At 40.4% G+C, this 19,561-nt stretch overlaps 1 protein-coding gene across 1 annotated transcript in view; it reads right to left on the bottom strand.

Annotated features, from left to right (window-relative positions):
* The window catches only part of MAP2K3 (mitogen-activated protein kinase kinase 3), a 76,765-nt gene extending 59,883 nt beyond the window's left edge, over positions 1-16,882 (bottom strand). The window contains exon 1 of the mRNA XM_012542849.3: positions 16,668-16,882. Within this exon, the coding sequence (XP_012398303.1) occupies positions 16,668-16,683 (16 nt within the window). The 5' untranslated portion in view covers positions 16,684-16,882. The remainder of the gene's footprint in view (positions 1-16,667) is intronic.
* Positions 16,883-19,561: the final 2,679 nt, after the last annotated feature.

Raw genomic sequence — 19,561 nt, 5'->3', positions numbered from 1 at the left:
CACAAGCAAGTAGAAGAGCTAGGTGTGTGGTTTTGCCAGATAACACAACATCTCGAGTGCATGGAGTCTGGCCTGAGGCACGGAGCCAAGCACAGCAGCTATCCAGTGCAGCCTCTCTCTCCAAAGAATGCTCTCTGAAACACTACACAGCCTTCTCCCAGGGGACCCTCCCAGGATTCCTCTGATGGGCTTCATTCTGCCCATTTAATTGGAATCCCAGCCTATGGGAGCTGTCAAGTTGCAAAGGAGACCCTGCTCATTTTAGCCAGCCTGCTAAGAGGAAATTCTTTATTCAATAATCAGAATCCTCAAGTACAGTTTCATTGGGCTTGGAACAGAAAAGCACATTTGCATTTAAGCTAACAGGAAAAAAAAAAAAAAAAGCTACAAATGGGTTGTAATTTGTTTTCCATGGAACACATTTATGCAACTATCAGTAAGGAAAATCAGGCTCTGGAAAAGATCTTTGGGAAACCAAGTTTCCCACTTCTTGTGGCTTCATTATATAGACCTGCCCCAAAGCAATTCCAGCAAAGCAAGGCAAATTCTCCTTTCTATGATTGGAGAGAATATACTTTTCCCTGCTAGGAAGGGAGAGAAGGTTCTTCTCTACATGCAATTCTTGTACAGGAGAGTCCTTCTAAAAGTGGATCTGTTGATCTAACCAATGCTGTGACCAGCCATGATCCCAAAGGATGGACGATGTACTATACTGCCCACCTCCTTTTGTTTTCCCTGACCATACATAAATGTCATAAGACTTTGTTTTTCTTTCTTTTTTTTTTTTTTCTTTCAAATGTGGAGGGAAAGCAAAGGAAGGCTTCTTAACTGAAAAGTATAATAAAAAGATTTTTAAAAACCTGTATCTGTTCAAATCAGCAGTGTGATACATTTCTGTCATTTATTAGCTGTATGACCTTGAGCAAAAGCTTATCTGAAGTTCAGTTTCTTCATTTGTAGGACAGGGTTAACAACTATCCTTCCTACCACCTCACAAGGCTTGTTAGATGGACCAAATCAGATAATACACAGGAGAAAGTATTTTGAACAATAAAATGCCTTGCAAAGATAACTGGTGTTATTAATCAATCAATCCACAAATATTTGCTAAGCATTAGGGTGTCTGGAACTGTACTGGCACTGAATGCAAAGACAATAGGGAGCTAATGCTTACCCTGAAGACTTTTAATCTATTCATAATTTACACATTAGTTTTTCCAAATAGATACCAAAGACAGGATATAGGAATTGCAAAATTTATTTTAAACTGCAAGGAAGCTAATTACCTCATCTTACAGGTGAGAAAACACTACTACAGACTCAAGAGTTCAGAGTTTTTTCAAGAGGACGAGTATTACCCAGGGAAGTGTTCTAGAAACCCAGGCCAGAATTCTGCCTCCACAACACACTGAATCTCAAGAGAAGTGGAAGTAACTGAGCTGCAGGATTCTGCTTTCCCTCATTTCCCTTCTTTGATATATCTAGATTCCTGCTCACTCCACTCTCATTTAGAAACTGAGGTAAGCCTAACATAATACATAAAGAAATGTGTTGTTTTAAAAATGTATGTATGTCTTATAACCAAAAAACAAAATATTGTTTTTACATGTAACTAGGGAAAATAAAAATGTTTTTAAAATTAAATTAATTTTTTAAAAAAGAAACAAAGTGAGGTAAGGAGGGGGAATTCTTTGCCCTATTGCCACCATCTGCAAACACTAGGTCCTCAAAAAAGGGGCAGCTCTTCAGATCTACAGTTTTTTCATCACATCTTGTGGCTAGTGTCCCTTCGAAATACAAAACAGGGACCCAGCTGGGGGCTTCTTAAGCCTTTAAACCACTGAAGGGAAAAAAGAAGAAGAGTCCCTACATGGTCTTACTCTGACTCAGCTCCCTAAGCCCACAGGCTGACATAAAACCAGACAGTTTCAAGAGTTTTTGGAGGCAAACCCTTTACAACTCCCATGCACATTTACACCCTATATTCATTATGTTCATCCCCCAAAGAGCAGATTGGAAAGCTGACAAAAATTTTCAGCCACAGATAAACGTATAACATTAAACACACACTTATTCACCTTTCACCATTAAAAAAATAACAATTTTTTTTTAAACCAAGAAGTCTACCAGGTGACATCTTTTGACCAACACATGCTCATATCCCAGCCCTTCTGAGTCACACATCTGTTGCAAGAAATGTGTTCTCTAAAACAAGCAAAATTTCCTTGCCAAATTTTTTTTTAATTAATACAACATCCTAAAGACCATATGCCAAACACATACTTGTGTAGTAGACTGAGTTCCTAATAAACTGGGCATTCCCCAGCCATTTACAGTATCTTTACTGAGCAAGAATAGTGAGTAACTTTCTCATTAACCAAAGGTAATGGGGAAGGATAGAGGGAGAGGGGAGAGGAGGAGAGAGAAATTTTTAGAGAAATCCTGACTTCTCTTTTTAGAAGACCCCTAGATTTCATAATAGACTCCCAAATGCCAAAATGACACTATCCCCATCTTCCATCCCCTATACATATAAAAAGGCCACAGGCAAATAGATATGTCCATACATGTCATATATTTATTTGTTCCTTTGTTTGTTTGTTTAAATGTTTTAACCTAATCCTGGACCCTCTAGGGTAAAAGAGCTGGGAGAGAAACCATAATGAGGACCTACTCAGCAAGAGCACACACCCAGTGGGATTACTGCCAAGGACCATACTCAAAGAGAGCAAACAACAACTACCTAGTCCTGGTTCTTTTGTCCAGGCAGGCCAATTCCCTGTTTCAAGGGGGAAAGGGTATTGTTCATTCCCTACTGCTGGGCTTCAGAGTAAAAACTCCAGCAGAGGGCTAAAATAGTAAGGGGGGATGACCTGCCCTTCCACATCACCCTTATGAAAGCCACTAATCCAGCAGTTTTGAGCTTATTGTATTTGTCTCTATTCAGGTCCTGCCTTTGGAAAGGAATAGAGAATAAATCTTTATTTGCAAAGATCTGACCTCCTCTCCCTTTATTTCTTCATTCTATAGGGACTTAAGCCCCTGCAATTTGACTATCATGTAAAAGAATGAGAAGTTTCTTTTAGCCTGCCTTTCCTGGGACTTAAAAAAAATAATTATCTCCCCCCAATTATCAATACTCTATTTTCTCTCCATCCTGCATTCCATCTTCTATCAAATTGAGAAATGTTATCTACTTAGTATCTTACTAAAATTTATCATGCCACTTTTTCCATTTTTATGTATTTCTTTGTTACACTGACAGGTAAAATATCAGTAACAGTTACTTTGTTTTAAAAAAAAATTGTATAGAAGAAAACATTCAGTCCCAAATTCTTTGATATGCACCAGAATATTCTCTTTAGGACAAAAGGAGTTCCCTGCATGTGCTCCACATGGGCCTGGGGGTAAACAATATCTAGCTAATAGCCCTGACCCCCTGTCCCCTCCATCCCTGATTCAGTGACTTCAGCCCAATGACTAATGGCACCAGGCCAGAACTCAGAAACCAGCAAGAAACATGGTGCCTCTAAGGAGAGATCACTAAATTTCTGAACCCTACTGCTTCACGGTGGGAATCGGTGTCTGGCAATCAGTATCTGACTGCCACTGCTCCAAGCCCCTGATTTCTTCTTGTATGTGGGTCCTGTATCCCATTGTGTGCCTACCAATGACCCACCTGCCTGGAGGGGAAAAAAATATCTTGAAAGGCTGCACCAGGGCCTTGGCAGTTCCTTCACCTGAGGGAGAGAGATCAGATTCTTGCCAAGAACAGGACTTGGCACCTTCAACTGAGATGACCTCCTTCCATATGTGTGCCTCACCCTGTAAATCATTAAAGAATCTCCCGGAAACAGCCAGGAAAGGGACAGGGTGCTGCTGAAGGTCCCAAGTCCTTCTCTTGGCAAATATGTTTCCATGATGGAGAGAGGATAGGGAAAAACATTCCTTGACAAGATCTTAAAAGATCAAGATTTAAAACATATTCCTTGACAAGAGGCAGTCCCACCCTCATTCTTTTCCTGTCCCAAGAGAGGCCAGGACTTTGGAACATAGGCTACTAGATATGGTACCTTTTTTTTTTTTTTTTTTTTTTGGCTGAGGCGATTAGGGTTAAATGACTTGCCCAGGGTCACACAGCTAGGACATGTTAAGTATCTGAGGTCAAATTTGAACTTAGGTCCTTCTGACTTCAGGGCTGGTGCTCTATCCACTGCGCCAACTAGTTGCCCCTAGATATGGAACTTCTAACCTTGACTCCTGCAGCAACAGCCCTCTCACCTGTCACTAAGCTCTGGTGAGCTGTCGTCACACTCTCTGAATTGTGAGCTGAGGATATCACTTTGCAGGGCCAGCAGTCACTTGGACTCCCTCAGCCTTCAAACAGCTGCCTAGCCAAGACTGCAGGTGCAACACAATATCCTGCCTCTGTCAGACAAAGGTCCCATGCATAACATGCTCCTTCTGCAAAATACCCGCTTCAAAAGGCCAATCCTAGCATGTCTGGCTCACACTCCTGGTCAATTCTTGGCAGACTGCAAGTCGCCCCCCAATTTGTTAAGCTGCAGGATGCTGGCCGAACCTGAGCACCCAGAGTTATGGAATGCAGGGGGAAACCTCTGGGCTTAGCAAGGAGTGATGGGGCAGGACCAGAAGCACAGAATTAAAGAATAAAAGGAAAGCAGCATCTCAAAGACAGGAGCACAAAAGGAAAGGAATTCCATTCTAGCACCCATCCCCAAAGCTCCCATCCAGAAATCCATCCTTAATCGGCTATTTACTTAAAATAAGCTCAATGAATCAACACTATGATGGGGCTACCCAAAAAAAGCTGATTTGATCCTATGTATAAAGAGAAATCTAACACCCAGAAAGAAGTAGTTGAGAATTTGTCCAGCTCTTCTCATCAAGCCACAAATGGAATGTAGCATCTCTTCAGAGCAAATCATCCCAAAAGATACTAATAAACTAGATGAAAAAAAAAGGGGGGGTTCTCAGTGGAGGATCTGGAAACCATGCTATACATAAACAAGTGAAGGATCATACCGTCAAAAAAAATTGGTTACAGAACTTGATTGATGCAGAAGTCAGTCCTATCTTCAGAAGAGAGACAAAGAAGCCTGCCTCCCATCCCTTAACAGACAGGAGATGAACCAACTGTAGAATAAGACATACATTTAAAACATATCCAATGTTCTGTTCAAATATACTTGTTACAGTGATTGCATATGTATAACTATATCAGATTCCTTGCTGTCTTGTGGAAGAGGGAGGAAGAAAATTTCAAAATCTTATAAAATTTTATAAAAACTGAATGTTGAAAACTATATTTAAATGATATTGGAAAAAATAAAATGCTATTAAAAATAATATACTTATTATAAGGGAAGACATATGGATAGGGGGAGAAGAATTAATGGACAGTAACAGGGATGCCATAAAACCTGCATCCTAAAATTTTTGAAAATACAAAATAGAGAGCAAAAGGAAAATCAGAAAGAGTCACAGACAAACAGGGCAATTATGTTAATATATGCAGTTTAAAAAACAAACTGTACATTGCAGAAATTCATAGTTCCATATCCCATTCTCTTTTCTATTCTTTTTGTATTGACATCTTCATGTCTGTTAAGTTCATTATAAGAAAGAAAACATTTTAAAAAGCAGATGAATGAAACAAATCAGACTTAAATTGCCTCTAACAATTCTCTTTCTCAAAGGAGAAAATCCCCCACCACCCTTGACCCCTAGGCAAATATGTGAAATTTGTCTTCAAATATGTGAAGGACTATCATCTGGAAGAGGAAGTGGATTAATTTTATGCAGCAATAAGGGAAAACTAGAACCAACAGGTAGAAGTTACAGAGATGAGATTAATCTAATCAGGGAGAATGAAACAGAGACAGAGAAAGAGAGACAGAGAGAAATCTAGAAAATAAAAGAACAAAAAATTTTTAATGAGCAAAGAGAATGAATATAATTCATCTTAAAGCAGAGTAGGGAAAGCTGAGTAGAACAAATGAATCTGATAAAATATCAGAAGTAAAAGAGATATAAAACCAAATCAACCAAGATAAATTGAGGGATTATATTTAATTGGATATATAACACACTCAAGGAATTTAAGAAATAAATGGAAATTTCCAATGGAAATAAAATTCCATTTAAAATGGAAATGCTACACAAATAATTATTGTTTGTTGTGGTTCAAGCATTTCAGCTGTGTCTGACTCTTCTGACCCCATTTGGGGTTTTCTTGACAGAGATACAAGAGTAGTTCATTTTCTTCTCCAGCTCATTTTATAGATGAGGTAGGTAACTGAGGCAAATAGGTTTAAGTGATTTGCCCAGGATCACTCAGCTAGTAAATATCTGAGGCAGGCTTCGAATTCAAGTATTCCTGCCTCCAGGCTGTGCACTCTATATACACTCTGTCACCTAGCCACCCCAAGAAAATCCCATGGTCATATAAAAGAAAAGCCCGAAGCATTTTTTTAAAAGCCTGCAAGGATTAGAGAATGTGAACAAGTTCCAAGGAGAGAGATTTCAGCTCAGTACAAGGACAAAACCTCCTAATATTTAAAATAACTGAACAATAGAATGGAATACCTTACAGAGAGGGAGCTCTCTCAAATGTAAAAAGAATCTGAGCACAGGTTGGATGACCGCTGACCAGCAAAATACTGCAGTGGAGGAGGATTTACACTAGATGAGTTCTGGCACTGTGTGTGAGTCTATAAACCTTCTTACAAAGTCCAACCCCAGGCCCCTTGCAGATCCTGGCCAAAAACAGTTCACAATCTCACTAATTCATTATAATCAAGTATCACTATAAAATCAAGAAACTCTATGGTAACATCCTCTGATAAACTTCTTACTTACAACACTGATAGTGTTTTCCTAAAGAGTTGAACGTCCCATCATTTCAAAAACATTCTATTTCCTTAAAACCAATTAAGGATCTTACATGGTATATGTCCAAAGAACATCTAGTCTTCAAAGAAATTACCATCTACAGCAGTGAAGGAGACAAAACATATACACATGATACAAAAAGAGAACATTTGAAAAATAGCATGTGAGTAAAGGCAAGATACTATAATAAAGTTATACTTAAGGGTCAAGCTGGGGAAGGAAGGAGAAGGTGGGTAAGAGTAAGAGTAACCCAAAAAGAGTAGAGTTAGTCAAAGGCTTCTTTGAGATCTTGGAGGAAATCATAAACATTCTTTGTCAGGTGTTGGATTGGTTGACTTGCATGAACTGGCAGAAAAGAAAAAAAGGAAGAAGGGAAAGCTAAATTAAGGTGAGTTGTGTGCAGATGACCTTAATTGAATGGAGAAGCCATGATTTGAAATGGTCCATGATGATTTTGCAGGAAAACACTTGATAATGTGCTTCCAACACAAGGAAGAAAAAATAATGGATTATGGGTCAATAGCTGATCTCTATTCTTACCTTCATGGATTACTTAGCTAGTTAGCTTCATGACCTTAGAAAAGTCAAGTCTTTTTACCCATAAAATGACAGGGTTAGACCTCACATTCTCTAAACTTCATCTCATACTCATTCCAAGGGCAGCCTATGATTTTTGCTAATATAAGAATTCTTCCTGGACTGAAAGAATCCCTTAGTGTATCCCTTCTACAAGTGCATGCCTTTTAGAAACAGCTCTAATTTTAGAGTAAGAAAACATGAGTTAAAATTCTGCTTCTGATATTTACTATCTGGGTAACGTTAGGCAAATCATTTAATTTCTGACTCTAGAGCTATGATTCTATGGAATCAACTAGTCAGTCCCTGTGCTAGATGACTTTTTCATGAGGTCATGCTCATTTCCCCTCCTCCTATCTCCAAATTTCTCTACCTCCTTCACATCAGCCTTGCCCAAGTGCAGGTAACCTCCACACTCCTACTTTACAAGAGTGTTATCTTCCCTTTTAAGTGTTATCTTCCCTTATCACAACATTCAAGTTAAAACATGAGAATATATAAGTTCTTTGAAGCCAGGGACTATCCTTTTTGCTAATTTTTTTATACCCAGAACTTAACATAATGCCAGGCACTACCTATGAAAAATAACAATATAAATGATTAAATGATGTGATTTCTATTATCACTTTCATATTTATCAGAGGGAAGACACATATATACATAAGAATTTATATATATGTGTGTGTATAAAATATTTAGATACTTGTCTATCATATGATATATTTTTCTATTCTATTTGATTCATTTATTTCATACACTCATTTATGCACATATATTATATATAATATGTACTTCTCTATTATATTCATTGTTTTACTTATTTTAAAAAATCATTTTTGAATATTCAGAAGGATAAATGTTGATCACTTAAAAGCCATCATCATGGATTTTTTAAGTATAGGCCATGCCAGATTAAACTCATTTCCTTATTTTTTCTTTTTAATATCTACCAGATTAGATCAGGGGAATGCCACAGACATCACTTACCAAGATTTCAGCAAGAGAGCTAACAAAAGGTCTCACAATGTCATCATGGAAAAGATGGACAGACAAAGGTTAGATAATAGCTTCAAATTATGCTGATTGACTAAACCCCCAAAATCATAACCAATGTCAAGATATCACAGAATTTGGAATTGGGAGAGAGCTCAATAGTCCATTAGTTCCATTCACACTGAAAATGGCAACATGCCTGCCATGCAATCATCCAATATCTGTCTGAAGACCTAGAGTAAGAATGAACTTAACCACTTCCAAAGGCAACAGATTCCATTCTGGAAGGAAAGAAGGATCTGCCCTTGGTCCTCTGCTCTTTAAAACTGAATAAAAATCACAGATGGTAAGCTTATATGACAAAAATTAAAAAGAACAGTTAGTATTGAATGGAGGAAAAAATAAAAAGATCTTAAAAGATTAGAATGGTAGATGAATATAATGAAAGGAAACCAAGAAATCGATATATGTAAAAACCAAATGAGTGTTCAAAATATAAGGTTAATAAATTGAATATGGATGGTGAAGAGAATGACATGACAAAATAATGTATATAAAATGATCTGGGGGTTGGTAGTGGGAGGTTCATGGCCTGGAAGCTTCATATGAGTCAATATTGTGATGATGCTGTCAAATAAGTTAGTATGTGCTCTTGAGCTGAATGGAGACAGACAAGATAACCAAACTAAAGGAAGTAAGAACACCTCTCCTATTCTACATCTTTGTCAGTTAAACCACATCTAGGGTCACTTTGGGAACCATGTTTGACATCTATACAATGGAATCTAGATAATGAAAGAATTAGAGACTATATCACATAGGAATCAATTGAAGGAAGTAGGGAGCTCTAGAATAGAAAAGATAACTTAAAATATTATTTCTGTCTTTAAATATCTGAAAGACTGTCACAGGCAAGAGAAATTAAATTTGTTTTTCTGAGCCCCTAAAGACAAAATCCAAACCAATGGGTAAATGTTGGCAGAAAAGTTGATTTTGGTTCCAAATAAAACAGCATTTCTAAATAATTAGAACTTCTTTAGGTAGTCATGAGCTCCTCATCAATGGAGGTCTTCAAGTAGAGGATGGTTGGCAAAGATGTAAAGAGGATTAGTTGGTTTAAATCAGTGATGTTTCATCTTTTTTTGAATCACATACCATTCTGTCAATCTAGTGAAGTGTCTGAACCCTTCTCAGAAGAAAAATTTTTAATGCATAAAAATATCAAAAGTTTATAAAGGAAACCAATTATACTGAAATAAAGATATCACTGTTCTCCTAGGACTTCCTGAAATCTATCCATGGAACCCCAATTAACATGTAACGCTTCCAACTCCATTTCTGTGAATCTAATGTTTTGATGTAATGCCCCTGGCTAGGGGGCCAGGTATCTTTCTTTAAAAGGGGCATCAAGCTAACAGCACCCATTATTCTCCTGTGCTCCTATGACCAAAAATGTCCCACTAACCTTCTCAAACAGCACAATTAGAGAACTGTCACAAATGGCTAGAGATGGGTAGAAGGCAACAACCAGACTTTGTACCAAAGAAGCCTGGATAGGTCACTTTTATACTTGGGCTCCAGGGTGATGGTTCCTGTGACAGCTTATAGGAAGCCATCAAGAAGCAAAGTGGCATATGAAAACAATGTTTGCATTGGTCTGTTTGGTGGCTGGGATTTCCTCAGTGACAAGTTTCTCAGGCAGAGGGGCAATTAGGATTCCATACACAATGTCAAATCCTGCGAGTTGAATGAAAATATTCTTGGAAAAAACTGCCAAGAAGAAAAAAAACAGAAACTCATACTGAAAGAGTCATGTTAAAAAATGTAATGGCTAGAGGTCCTTGGCCCTTGAGAACATAACTATACTCAGAAAGAGAGACTGAGCACCAGGCTCCAAAGCTAAAAATGCTCAAGGTATCTTGGGGATGGAACAATAATAAAATAGACCATCTTAACTAAAAGTATGGTATACTTGCAAGTACTGTAATTGAGACAGCTTGGTGGTGCAGTGAATAGAGCACAGATGCTGGAGGCAGGAGGATCTCAATTCAAATCCAGTGTTAGACATTACTAACCATAGGACCCTGGGCAAGTCAACCACATTTTCTCTCAAAAAAAATAAAGAAAAGAAAGCATTGATTCTGGAGTCAAAGGTTCTAGAATCAAATCCTGGTTGTGTTTCTTATTTCCTATGCAACCTAGAGCAAGTTAATTTCTGGGTCAGTCTATCAACACACATTGAATAAGTCTTGTGTACCAGGCAGTACTGGGTGCAGGGGAAGGAAGGATGAAAAGATAGGAAAGGAATGGAATGAAAAAGGAAAAGGGAAAGAGAAAAGGAAGTGAAAAGAGAAAGGAAAGGGGAAGAAAGAGGAGGAAAGAAAAGGAGAGAAGAGGGGAGAGGAGGGAAGGGAAGGAGCCTTCAAGAAATTTTCACTTATTAGGGGTTGTAACACATATCAAAAATGTACCTGCAATTTGAGGTAGTTAAACACCATGAGCTTCTGAAATCTACAATTCTATAATAAGATCTATGATCCAAAAGCAAATCCTTCCCCCTCATAGTAACCTAAGCAAAAAGTTCCAAGAACAAGATTAGGAGGGGTAGGTGGATAAGGGGAGGGAATCAAATTATCCCAGTCTTAGACCTAGATCTTCTTCACTACCAGATGCACCAAGCCAACTAGGAGCAACCAACTAGGTTAGTCTACGACAAGGACATGAACTGTACCATCCCTACGTCCTGTACATAACTCTCTGCTATGGGTTACAAAGTATAATATATAGCCCTTGCCCTTAGAACATTACATCAGCATTAAGGAAAAAAGACACACACCAGTTAAACAACAACTCAAAGCTGTGTAGGATTAAATGCACAATGAGCATGGCCATCCATACCCCATGATTAATAGGTATTCATTACAGAATTAAATCCAAACCTTAGCTGCAGTAAGGACTACAGGAGTTCAAAGAAGGGAGCTATCACAGCAGGATATGAAAGTCAGGGACAGCTTCATGGAGAAGTCAAGACTTCAAAGATGGATCAAGAACTTAACAATCAAAGGAAAGGTTAAGAGGTAAGCTTGTGGGGCAGATAGCACAAACAAAGGCATGGAGGTAGAAATAAATATGGTATATTTGGGGTGCAGTGAGGAAAACCAGACTGGTTAGAATAGACCTGGTCTGGTAAATGGCCAATAAAGGCTAAAAAGACATGTTGGAACTATAATTGTAGTTTGTTGAGCAAATAGTGGAACTCTAATAGTTCTTTGAATTATCCAGTCCAAAATCTTCACATTACAAATGAGGAAATTGAGGTGTACAAGCTCAAAGTGATTTGTCCAAAGTAAGAGAGCTAAAATCTTAACCTAGATCTCTTCATTTCAAATCTACCATATACCAAATGTTTCCTAATAGAAATGACAAGGGAAGGTCTTCAAGATTCAGAGTTTGGGCTTTCTTCCAAAGCAATAGGACCTTCAACAGGGGTATAACATGAGAGAAGTGGTGTTTTAGGAATCCCTTTCTAACAATATACAGAAGTGCAAACATCTGGGGAGTCAGGAGACTGATAGAATTGTCCAGGTGTAAACTAACATCTGGAATGGAAAGAACTCAATGAAGTTTAGGGGAAAAGTTATTGGTGCTCCACTCAATCAAAAAGCACTGTCATCTGGAAATGATACAGCATCTCCCATTAGGAATCAAAAGCTCAACACACACACACACACATAATTAACTAAATATAAGACAACATGACAGACCGCAGTAGCACTAGAGCTCAAAAATTTCCAAAGAAACCTACCAATGAGATAAAGTCAAGCACTTGTTGATTATCATCTAACCCACTCTGAGGCTCTTAAAAGGTCCACCCTATCCTTGGTCCTGCTCACTTTTATAATGTTGCTTTTGGAGAGTTTCTATGATTACTGCTAGTTAAGACCAAGAGGAAGGATTCAGAAACAGGAAACATGAAGAATAGATTGGGTCAGGGGAAAGTGATCGCCCAGCATAATAGGCCTACAAGGACAATACTGATCCTTTGCTTCCTTCACTTCACTTGGGTCCTTCCTTTTCCCTTGTTCACGCCCATACAACACAGCCCTCGGTTGTATAACCTAGTTATTTTCATAAGGGCAAAGCAGAAGGTCACCCCGTTGCCTTCACAATCCTTGTGCTATGGCAAAGATTTTCACATCTATATGTATTAGCAATAGTTCATCCAAGAGTGAAGTAATCAGACACAGAGATTTAGACCATAGGACTGCATGCCTGGAATTTGGGGATGGGGAGGGGGGAGAGAAGCAGGAATACTATTTAAAAAAAAAACTTTGAGATTATTTTTAATGGAGTCTATCCATAGCCAAAAAAGACTTAGGTTATGAAATCCTAAATTATTTTTCTTATGCACTTGGGAAAAGGTAGTGTGGTACAATGATAACGACATAGTCATGGGACAGGGGTTCAAATCCCAGTTCTGCCACCTATTGCATACCATAGGCAAGTTCATTACCTTTTCAGGGCCTCATTCTCCTCATTTGGGAAATGAGGAACCTGGGCTAGATGAACTCTGAGAGCCCTTCCAGTTCCAAATCTTTGATGCCATGATGATGACCTAATAGGAAGATATTTCATCATCATTTTTCTGCACTTACAGAAGGCTAAAAAATATTGGCTGTGCAAATACATATTAGTAATCAGTTGCTTCAGAGAGTGAAGGACCACACATTAGCTGGAATGCCTTGGGACAGAATAAAATAAGGATATCACTATTTTCTGCCCAAATGAGGGGAACATGTGCAAGATGAAACCAGCAATCACTCTTTTCAATTCAGGGAAGCTCTCCCAAAGAAAGCAAAGGCTCAGCCCACAGAGGAGAACTTCCTGGACTACTGAATGGCATCAGGGTTATTGAAATGGGAAGTGAGAGGCTGCTCAAGTGGAAAGCAGGGCTCTAGCCAAATTGAGCCAGGAAGCAAGAGTCCTAGAAAGGGAATCTATGGGGAAGTGGGGGTGAGGGGCCGGGAGGGGTGAAACATCGCCCTTTTAAGCAGCCAATCCAACCCTGTTGTGTCAAGAGGCTGGTTCCAACATGCATGTTCTGCCTGTGAGTCAGCAACCCCATTCAGTAGCATTTTATTGCTGCTGATTCATACCTTGGCTACACAGGAAGCTGGAGTCCACTTTTCCCCACTTTAAAAAAAAAATGCAGTTTAAGAACTCTGCTCAATGAAAACCCCAAGTCATAAGCACCCTGATATAGCGCTTCCTGTGCGTCACTCAAAGGGAGGGGGAAGTCCCCCTCGGTGTTGCCTCTACCACTCATTCTGTACTGTTGCCATCAAGGGAAAAAAAAGCATCAGAGATGAAGTACCATGTATTTCCGGGTCCATGACACACTCTTATGTCAAGCAGAGCCCAAGGCAAAAAAGAAAAATAAAAAGGGTTAAAGATGAACAGACAAAGTGGTATGCCTGCTGGTCATCAGCCCAGAAATTCAGAAGCTGGTTTTGGTCCCTAAAAAAGAATTCTAACAGGAGGACAGTGGAAGAATTTTTTTCTCCCTGACAGTTTTATTTTCACCTCATGTATTTGACTTGAAGGTGATACAGTCTTGGTAGAGTCAATCCTCCACCACCACACTTAAAAGGAACATACAAATCTGCTAAACTGTGACAGAGATTTATCTTTTGTAAATACAACAGCTCTTAACTTGATTGCTAAAGTTGTAACATTTAAAAAGAAAGAGTATCAAATATATGAGATCTTAAAATACAGTTGCTAAGCAGGCTGGGCTGCACTTTTGCACGCAAACTTTCAAAATGCACAACCCCACAGAGCTACCTATACACCACCAGCCCCCCCAAAAAAGGTGTGCCCTGTCATTAACTGCAAAGAAGGAAGCTCAATGACTTAAAGCCAAAGAAAAGCCTTAAGGTCAAGCGACAACCACTCCCTATTTTGTTCAAATTCCTGGGAGTCTTCAGAGTGGGGAGCTCCCCACTCCCAAAGCAAAATTGGAAAGCCAGCTGTGCTGCAGCCTGTTTCAAGGTTTATTTGCTGCTCTTTTGCATCCCTCCCATCTATGAAGAGACGCCAAAGAACTGGTCTAGAATCAATTCCCATTGGGGGGTAAGAATCAGAAGCGGTCACAGTGTCATTCATAGGTTCAAACTGATGACACACACTCTTATGTCAGGAAAAGGCAGCTCTGCTCAGACCTAACATCTTACAGCTTTTTATTAGACAGGAAAAGAACAAAGCCAAGATCGGTATGACAGATTAACTTGGGCTACCTTCAAAAGATCCCTTGAAAAGCTTAGTAGGAGTGCCAGAGTTAATTTTACCTCTAGACAGAGTAACCTGTTTATAATACCTTAGTGATGGACAAAGCAAGCGTTCCTGTCTTCTAAACATGCTTCTTGGGACAACCGGGTATTAAATCATCTCTCTCTTTTTCAAAGACACCAAACAGTCTAACCTGTTTACTTCTCTCCCTAGGCAACCGTAATCATCATTTAAAGCCAGTTGCTCTCATTAAACTCTAATCACAAAAGACTTGAACCCCAGATGGATTATGAAGCTGACTTTCTATGCTAAAAAGCTGTCCTTCTGCAAAATAAATTCATTTGTCCACTGACAAAGAATATTCGGAGAGATCTCTTATTGAACACCTTTGAAATACCTTAACAACTATGAGAAGCATGTTATTCTCTGGCACGTGCTTCCTCTTTCATGCTCCTTCACCAAGTACTTCGATTGTTACTCATGAACAGTTGGGCAACGGTCAGGTATCTGGCATCCCCATTTATGTAAGATGTAATTACAGTTTAAAATCTTGCTGACCTCAATAATGTACAGCCCCCAGCCAATCCATACTTCAGTGCTCAAGTCACGGAAACCTAAGGTGGCAGAAATCTAAGTGATGACACATTCATCCCACCCCACTGATGACCAACACAGACTATAGTACATATTTTCCCCTGCTGTGTATTTTCCAATGAAGTATCAAACCCAGCTTGCCAGGGTTTCCCCCTTTTTCACAATCTTCAGGATGTAAACCCAAACAGATCCAGGTACTTGCTGCTCTCTCCCCAAGATCCTAATTTACTGGTCTAGTGGGCTTACAAACCACTGGGCACCATAGCTCTCCCTTTGCCTCTATGCAACAGGTCCCATCCAACAGCTTCCTGTCTTTCTATTCCCCAAGGTACAGTGAGTGAATTAAGAAAAGAAAAACCTGTTAGCAGGATACATTAATCTACTGTTCTGTCAGGTTAGAAATTGCTTAAAGAGACTCAACATTCATACAAGTTACTGACATGCCAAATCATCATTTTCCCTTACCACAAAATAACCCCCTTCCCTTTCTCCAAGCCCCTTTTCTTGCTTCTCCCAGGCCTGAGTTCCCCTCAGAATGACAAATCCCTCTCTGTTTCTACTGCCTTTTCTAAATTTCCAGGAAGGAGCCAGGAGGGAGTGGGGGAGAATAGAACAGTCCTTAGCCTTCCCAGAAAGCGTCTGCCAGCCTGGGAGCAAAGCAAAGCAGCCGAGTTCTTCGCGAGGAGGATCCCAAGAATCAGGAACATAAAAATGCTCCCCAACACCCTTAACTCGCTGCTTCTCCAATTCAAGAAATTAAGGGACTGTGCAATTGCACACTCCGCAGGGTGCGACCAAGGTTTAGTGATTAACGCGGTATTATGTGGAATTGAAATTGAAAGGCTTAGATAAGATAGGTTACCCTCCCCAACTAGAGTATAGAAGGGAGGGTAAGGCATCCAGGGCGCACAGAGGCCTTGAAAAGACAGGAGGAGCTCGCTGCAAACTGGGGAGCAAAGGAAGGAGAGTTGGGAGGCGGTGGGAGGCTGGAGGAATAGGCATAGTAATTTCCTGATAAGTTTGCAGCTGGGAAGAAGGTGGGGGGAGAGTTCAGGGTAGCGGTAAGGAAAGGAAGGGGGAAACGAGGGGGAGCTCTCTGCAGAACTAGATGCCAGGAGGGCTGCGGAGTGAGAGGGGAGAGAACCTGAGATCTGCGCGGGGAAACTGAGGGGTGAGAAGAGGAACAGAGGGGTGCAAGTGAGCCAGCGGGAAGGAGGGCCAAGGGAGGTCCGGGAGCGCAGAGCTCGGCTTGGGGACGGTGCCCCAGAGAGCCGAGGTGCGGCTGGAGGCCCTGCACCTACCTCTGGGGACCGACATGCTGAGGCCGGCGGCGTGGGGCCGGACTCCGCTGTGGGTGGAGGCTGGAGGCTGGAGGCTGGAGAGTGGAGGCAGGCAAGGGCTGCGACGGGAGAACGCGGCGGGGGTGTCTAGTCCCGGGGGCGGCAGGTGGCGGCGGCGGCACCTCCAAGCAGGGTCATACCTCTCCTCCCCCGACAGGCGGAGCAAAGGGGGTTCCTCTCAACACATCCTACCCCAGGCCCCCGGGGCCGGCTGGGTCGGACGGAGAGTGGCGAGCTGAGGGGCTGCGGGACAGCAGACGAGCCAGCGCCGTCAGTCCGATGAGGGCGGCGCCGGAGCCAGACTGAGCAGCGGCGGGGAGGGAGGTCGGGGAGCGGGACAGCACCGCGGGAGGCGAAGCCCCGCCCCTTGTCGGCCCGCCCAATGGAAAGCCGACTCTCCGCACGTTCCCCGAAACCCCGCCTTCTACCTCTTAAAGGCTAGGCCCCGCCTCCTGAACGAAGCACACGCCCTAATCACCCTCCGAGGCAGAGTTAGGTATGTCCTGCTAATAATAGCCAGCCTGCCTGCCTGCCGGCTGGTCGCGCTCTAAAGTTGACCTAGCGCTTTCCCTCTCGCCTGTGGAAGTAGATGGTGCAAGGGTTATGACTTCTTTGAAAGAATATGTTGGCAAATATTTAACAACCGGCTCTCCCGAGGGTAAATGAGCACCGCATATTTTTAAGTTTAATCTGCATTATTTTTTCCATCAATTTCTTCAAGTCTAGACAGTCAACAAATCAATAAACCAAATCCTGATTCAGAGATTTTGCAAATATCCAAAGTGTAAAGATTGACATCAAAAATTTAACAATGGGAATCTCCCAACACCCCCTTCCCTTTTGTCATCCAAGAAGGCTTGAGTTTGAAGAAAGGAAAGGGCTTGGAGAGATCAGACAGCTAATAAGTGTCAGAGTGAGTAGACAGACTCCAGGTCATCTGACTGATAGATTTTAATAACAGCTTACATTTATATAGTGATTTAGGTTTAGCAAAGTGGTCTCCGTGTAAATATCATTATTCCCACTTTACGGATGTGGAAAAAAAGACACAAAGATGTTAAGTGACTTCCCCATCTAGGCAACTGGGTGAAGTGAAACCAGAAGGGCTTGAAAGTAGAAGTCCTAATAAAGTCTTAAGACCCCAAGATCAGTGCTCTTCCCATTACTCTGTATATAAAAGGCATGACTCAGGCACATGTACCAATACAGACTCAAAAATAAACATACTTAATAATATATATAAACAGACCTGCAAATTCATCAATAAGTGTTTATTTTAAGCGTCTACCATGTGCTGAAAACCCTTTGATAGACCCTGGAAAAAAGAAGAGGAAGGAAGATGAAATTGTTACCTTCCAAAAACTCACTATCTAGAAGACTGATACAGATAAAAAAAGAAAGCATCACATGCTTGTCAAGCTCATGCCCTAGAGGAGATGGGATTTGTTCTAGGCCTTTAAAAATTACTAGATTTGAGAGATACAGGTATCTAGCCTGTACCTGACCAAAGTAGGGAGATGAATATGATGGAGAGACAGTCAGATACCTCTAGATATACTCAGAAAATTGACTTCACTCTTAAATGAAGTATTAGATTAGGTTATATTAAGATTCCCTTCCAGCTAACATTCTGGCAATCTAGAATAGAAATATATATATATATATATATGCCTGTTGTTGTCCAACACAAAAAAATGCAATGCAGTTTTTGAGAAACATTTCTTTGTCTTCTCCTGGCCTACTGGTCTACCAGCTCAAACTGGCAGAAACTTCATTCATTCATTTATTTTCTGTGTTGTCACTCTGTCTCTGTCTCTGTCTGTCTCTCTGTGTCTCTGTGTCTCTGTCTCTCTCTCTCTCTCATGTACACACATATATACATACATATATAGATATATCTATACACCCTATCTCCCTTCTTATCCCTCTTTGGTTGAGTTTTCCTGAGAGCTTCTATGCTTTTTTACAGGGCTCCGAATCTCCACAATACTATGAAGCCTCCATGGATGAGAAGACTTGGGGTGAGACAGGGAGGCTCTCATCTTTGAGGAAAAGGAGGATACAACCCAGAATGCAAGAATGTGGGTAGTCAATTCTCCCTCTCCCTTTCTCCTCCAGAATTATTCCTCTAGCACCCATGGGCATAATTGAGCCATATAGTGATTATAGTCAAAGCCAGACCTACTTACACATTGGCAAAGTGGCCTACCTCACTAAAACCTTAGTTCAGGCAACAAATATTCATTAAGCATTATCTGAATTCAAGGCCCTGTGCTAATTTCTAGGACAATAAAGTCCAAAAATATCAAGGGGCTTGGAATTAAGAAGCCTAAGTAAGTCCTGACACTAATCATGGGAAAATGACTTAACACCCCCAAAGACTCAGTTTGCTGATTTGTGAAATGGCAATGAGAATAATATTGTCACTAGCAATCTACCTCACAAATCAATAGCAAAGTACTTTGTAAATCTTAAAGATCTCTGTAAAATGAATTATAAGAAAAACAGGAGACCTTAGAAATCATCTAATTCAATATTCTCCCTTCATTAATGAGGAAACTGAGGTCCAGAGAGAAGAAATTTTACCCAAGGCTTCAGAATCATCATATCATATTGCCTTCCAAACTTTTATCCAATCCTGACTCAGACCATTCAGCCTTTATTCTATATCAAAGCTTCTTAAATTGTGGGATATGACTCCATATGGGGTCATGAATGTAGGGGGGGTCACAAAATTATGGTTTATCAGTAAATGTTTGTTTGATTTGTATACCTATTTTATGTTCCTATATACCAGGGGTCACATAAAAATTTCAAGGGTGAAAAGGGATGGTGAGTAGAAAAAGTTTAAGAAG

Source organism: Sarcophilus harrisii, chromosome 1 (assembly GCF_902635505.1).
Source record: "Sarcophilus harrisii chromosome 1, mSarHar1.11, whole genome shotgun sequence".
NCBI classification, from domain to species: Eukaryota; Metazoa; Chordata; class Mammalia; order Dasyuromorphia; family Dasyuridae; genus Sarcophilus; species Sarcophilus harrisii.
This window is presented reverse-complemented; position numbering and strand designations above follow the sequence as displayed.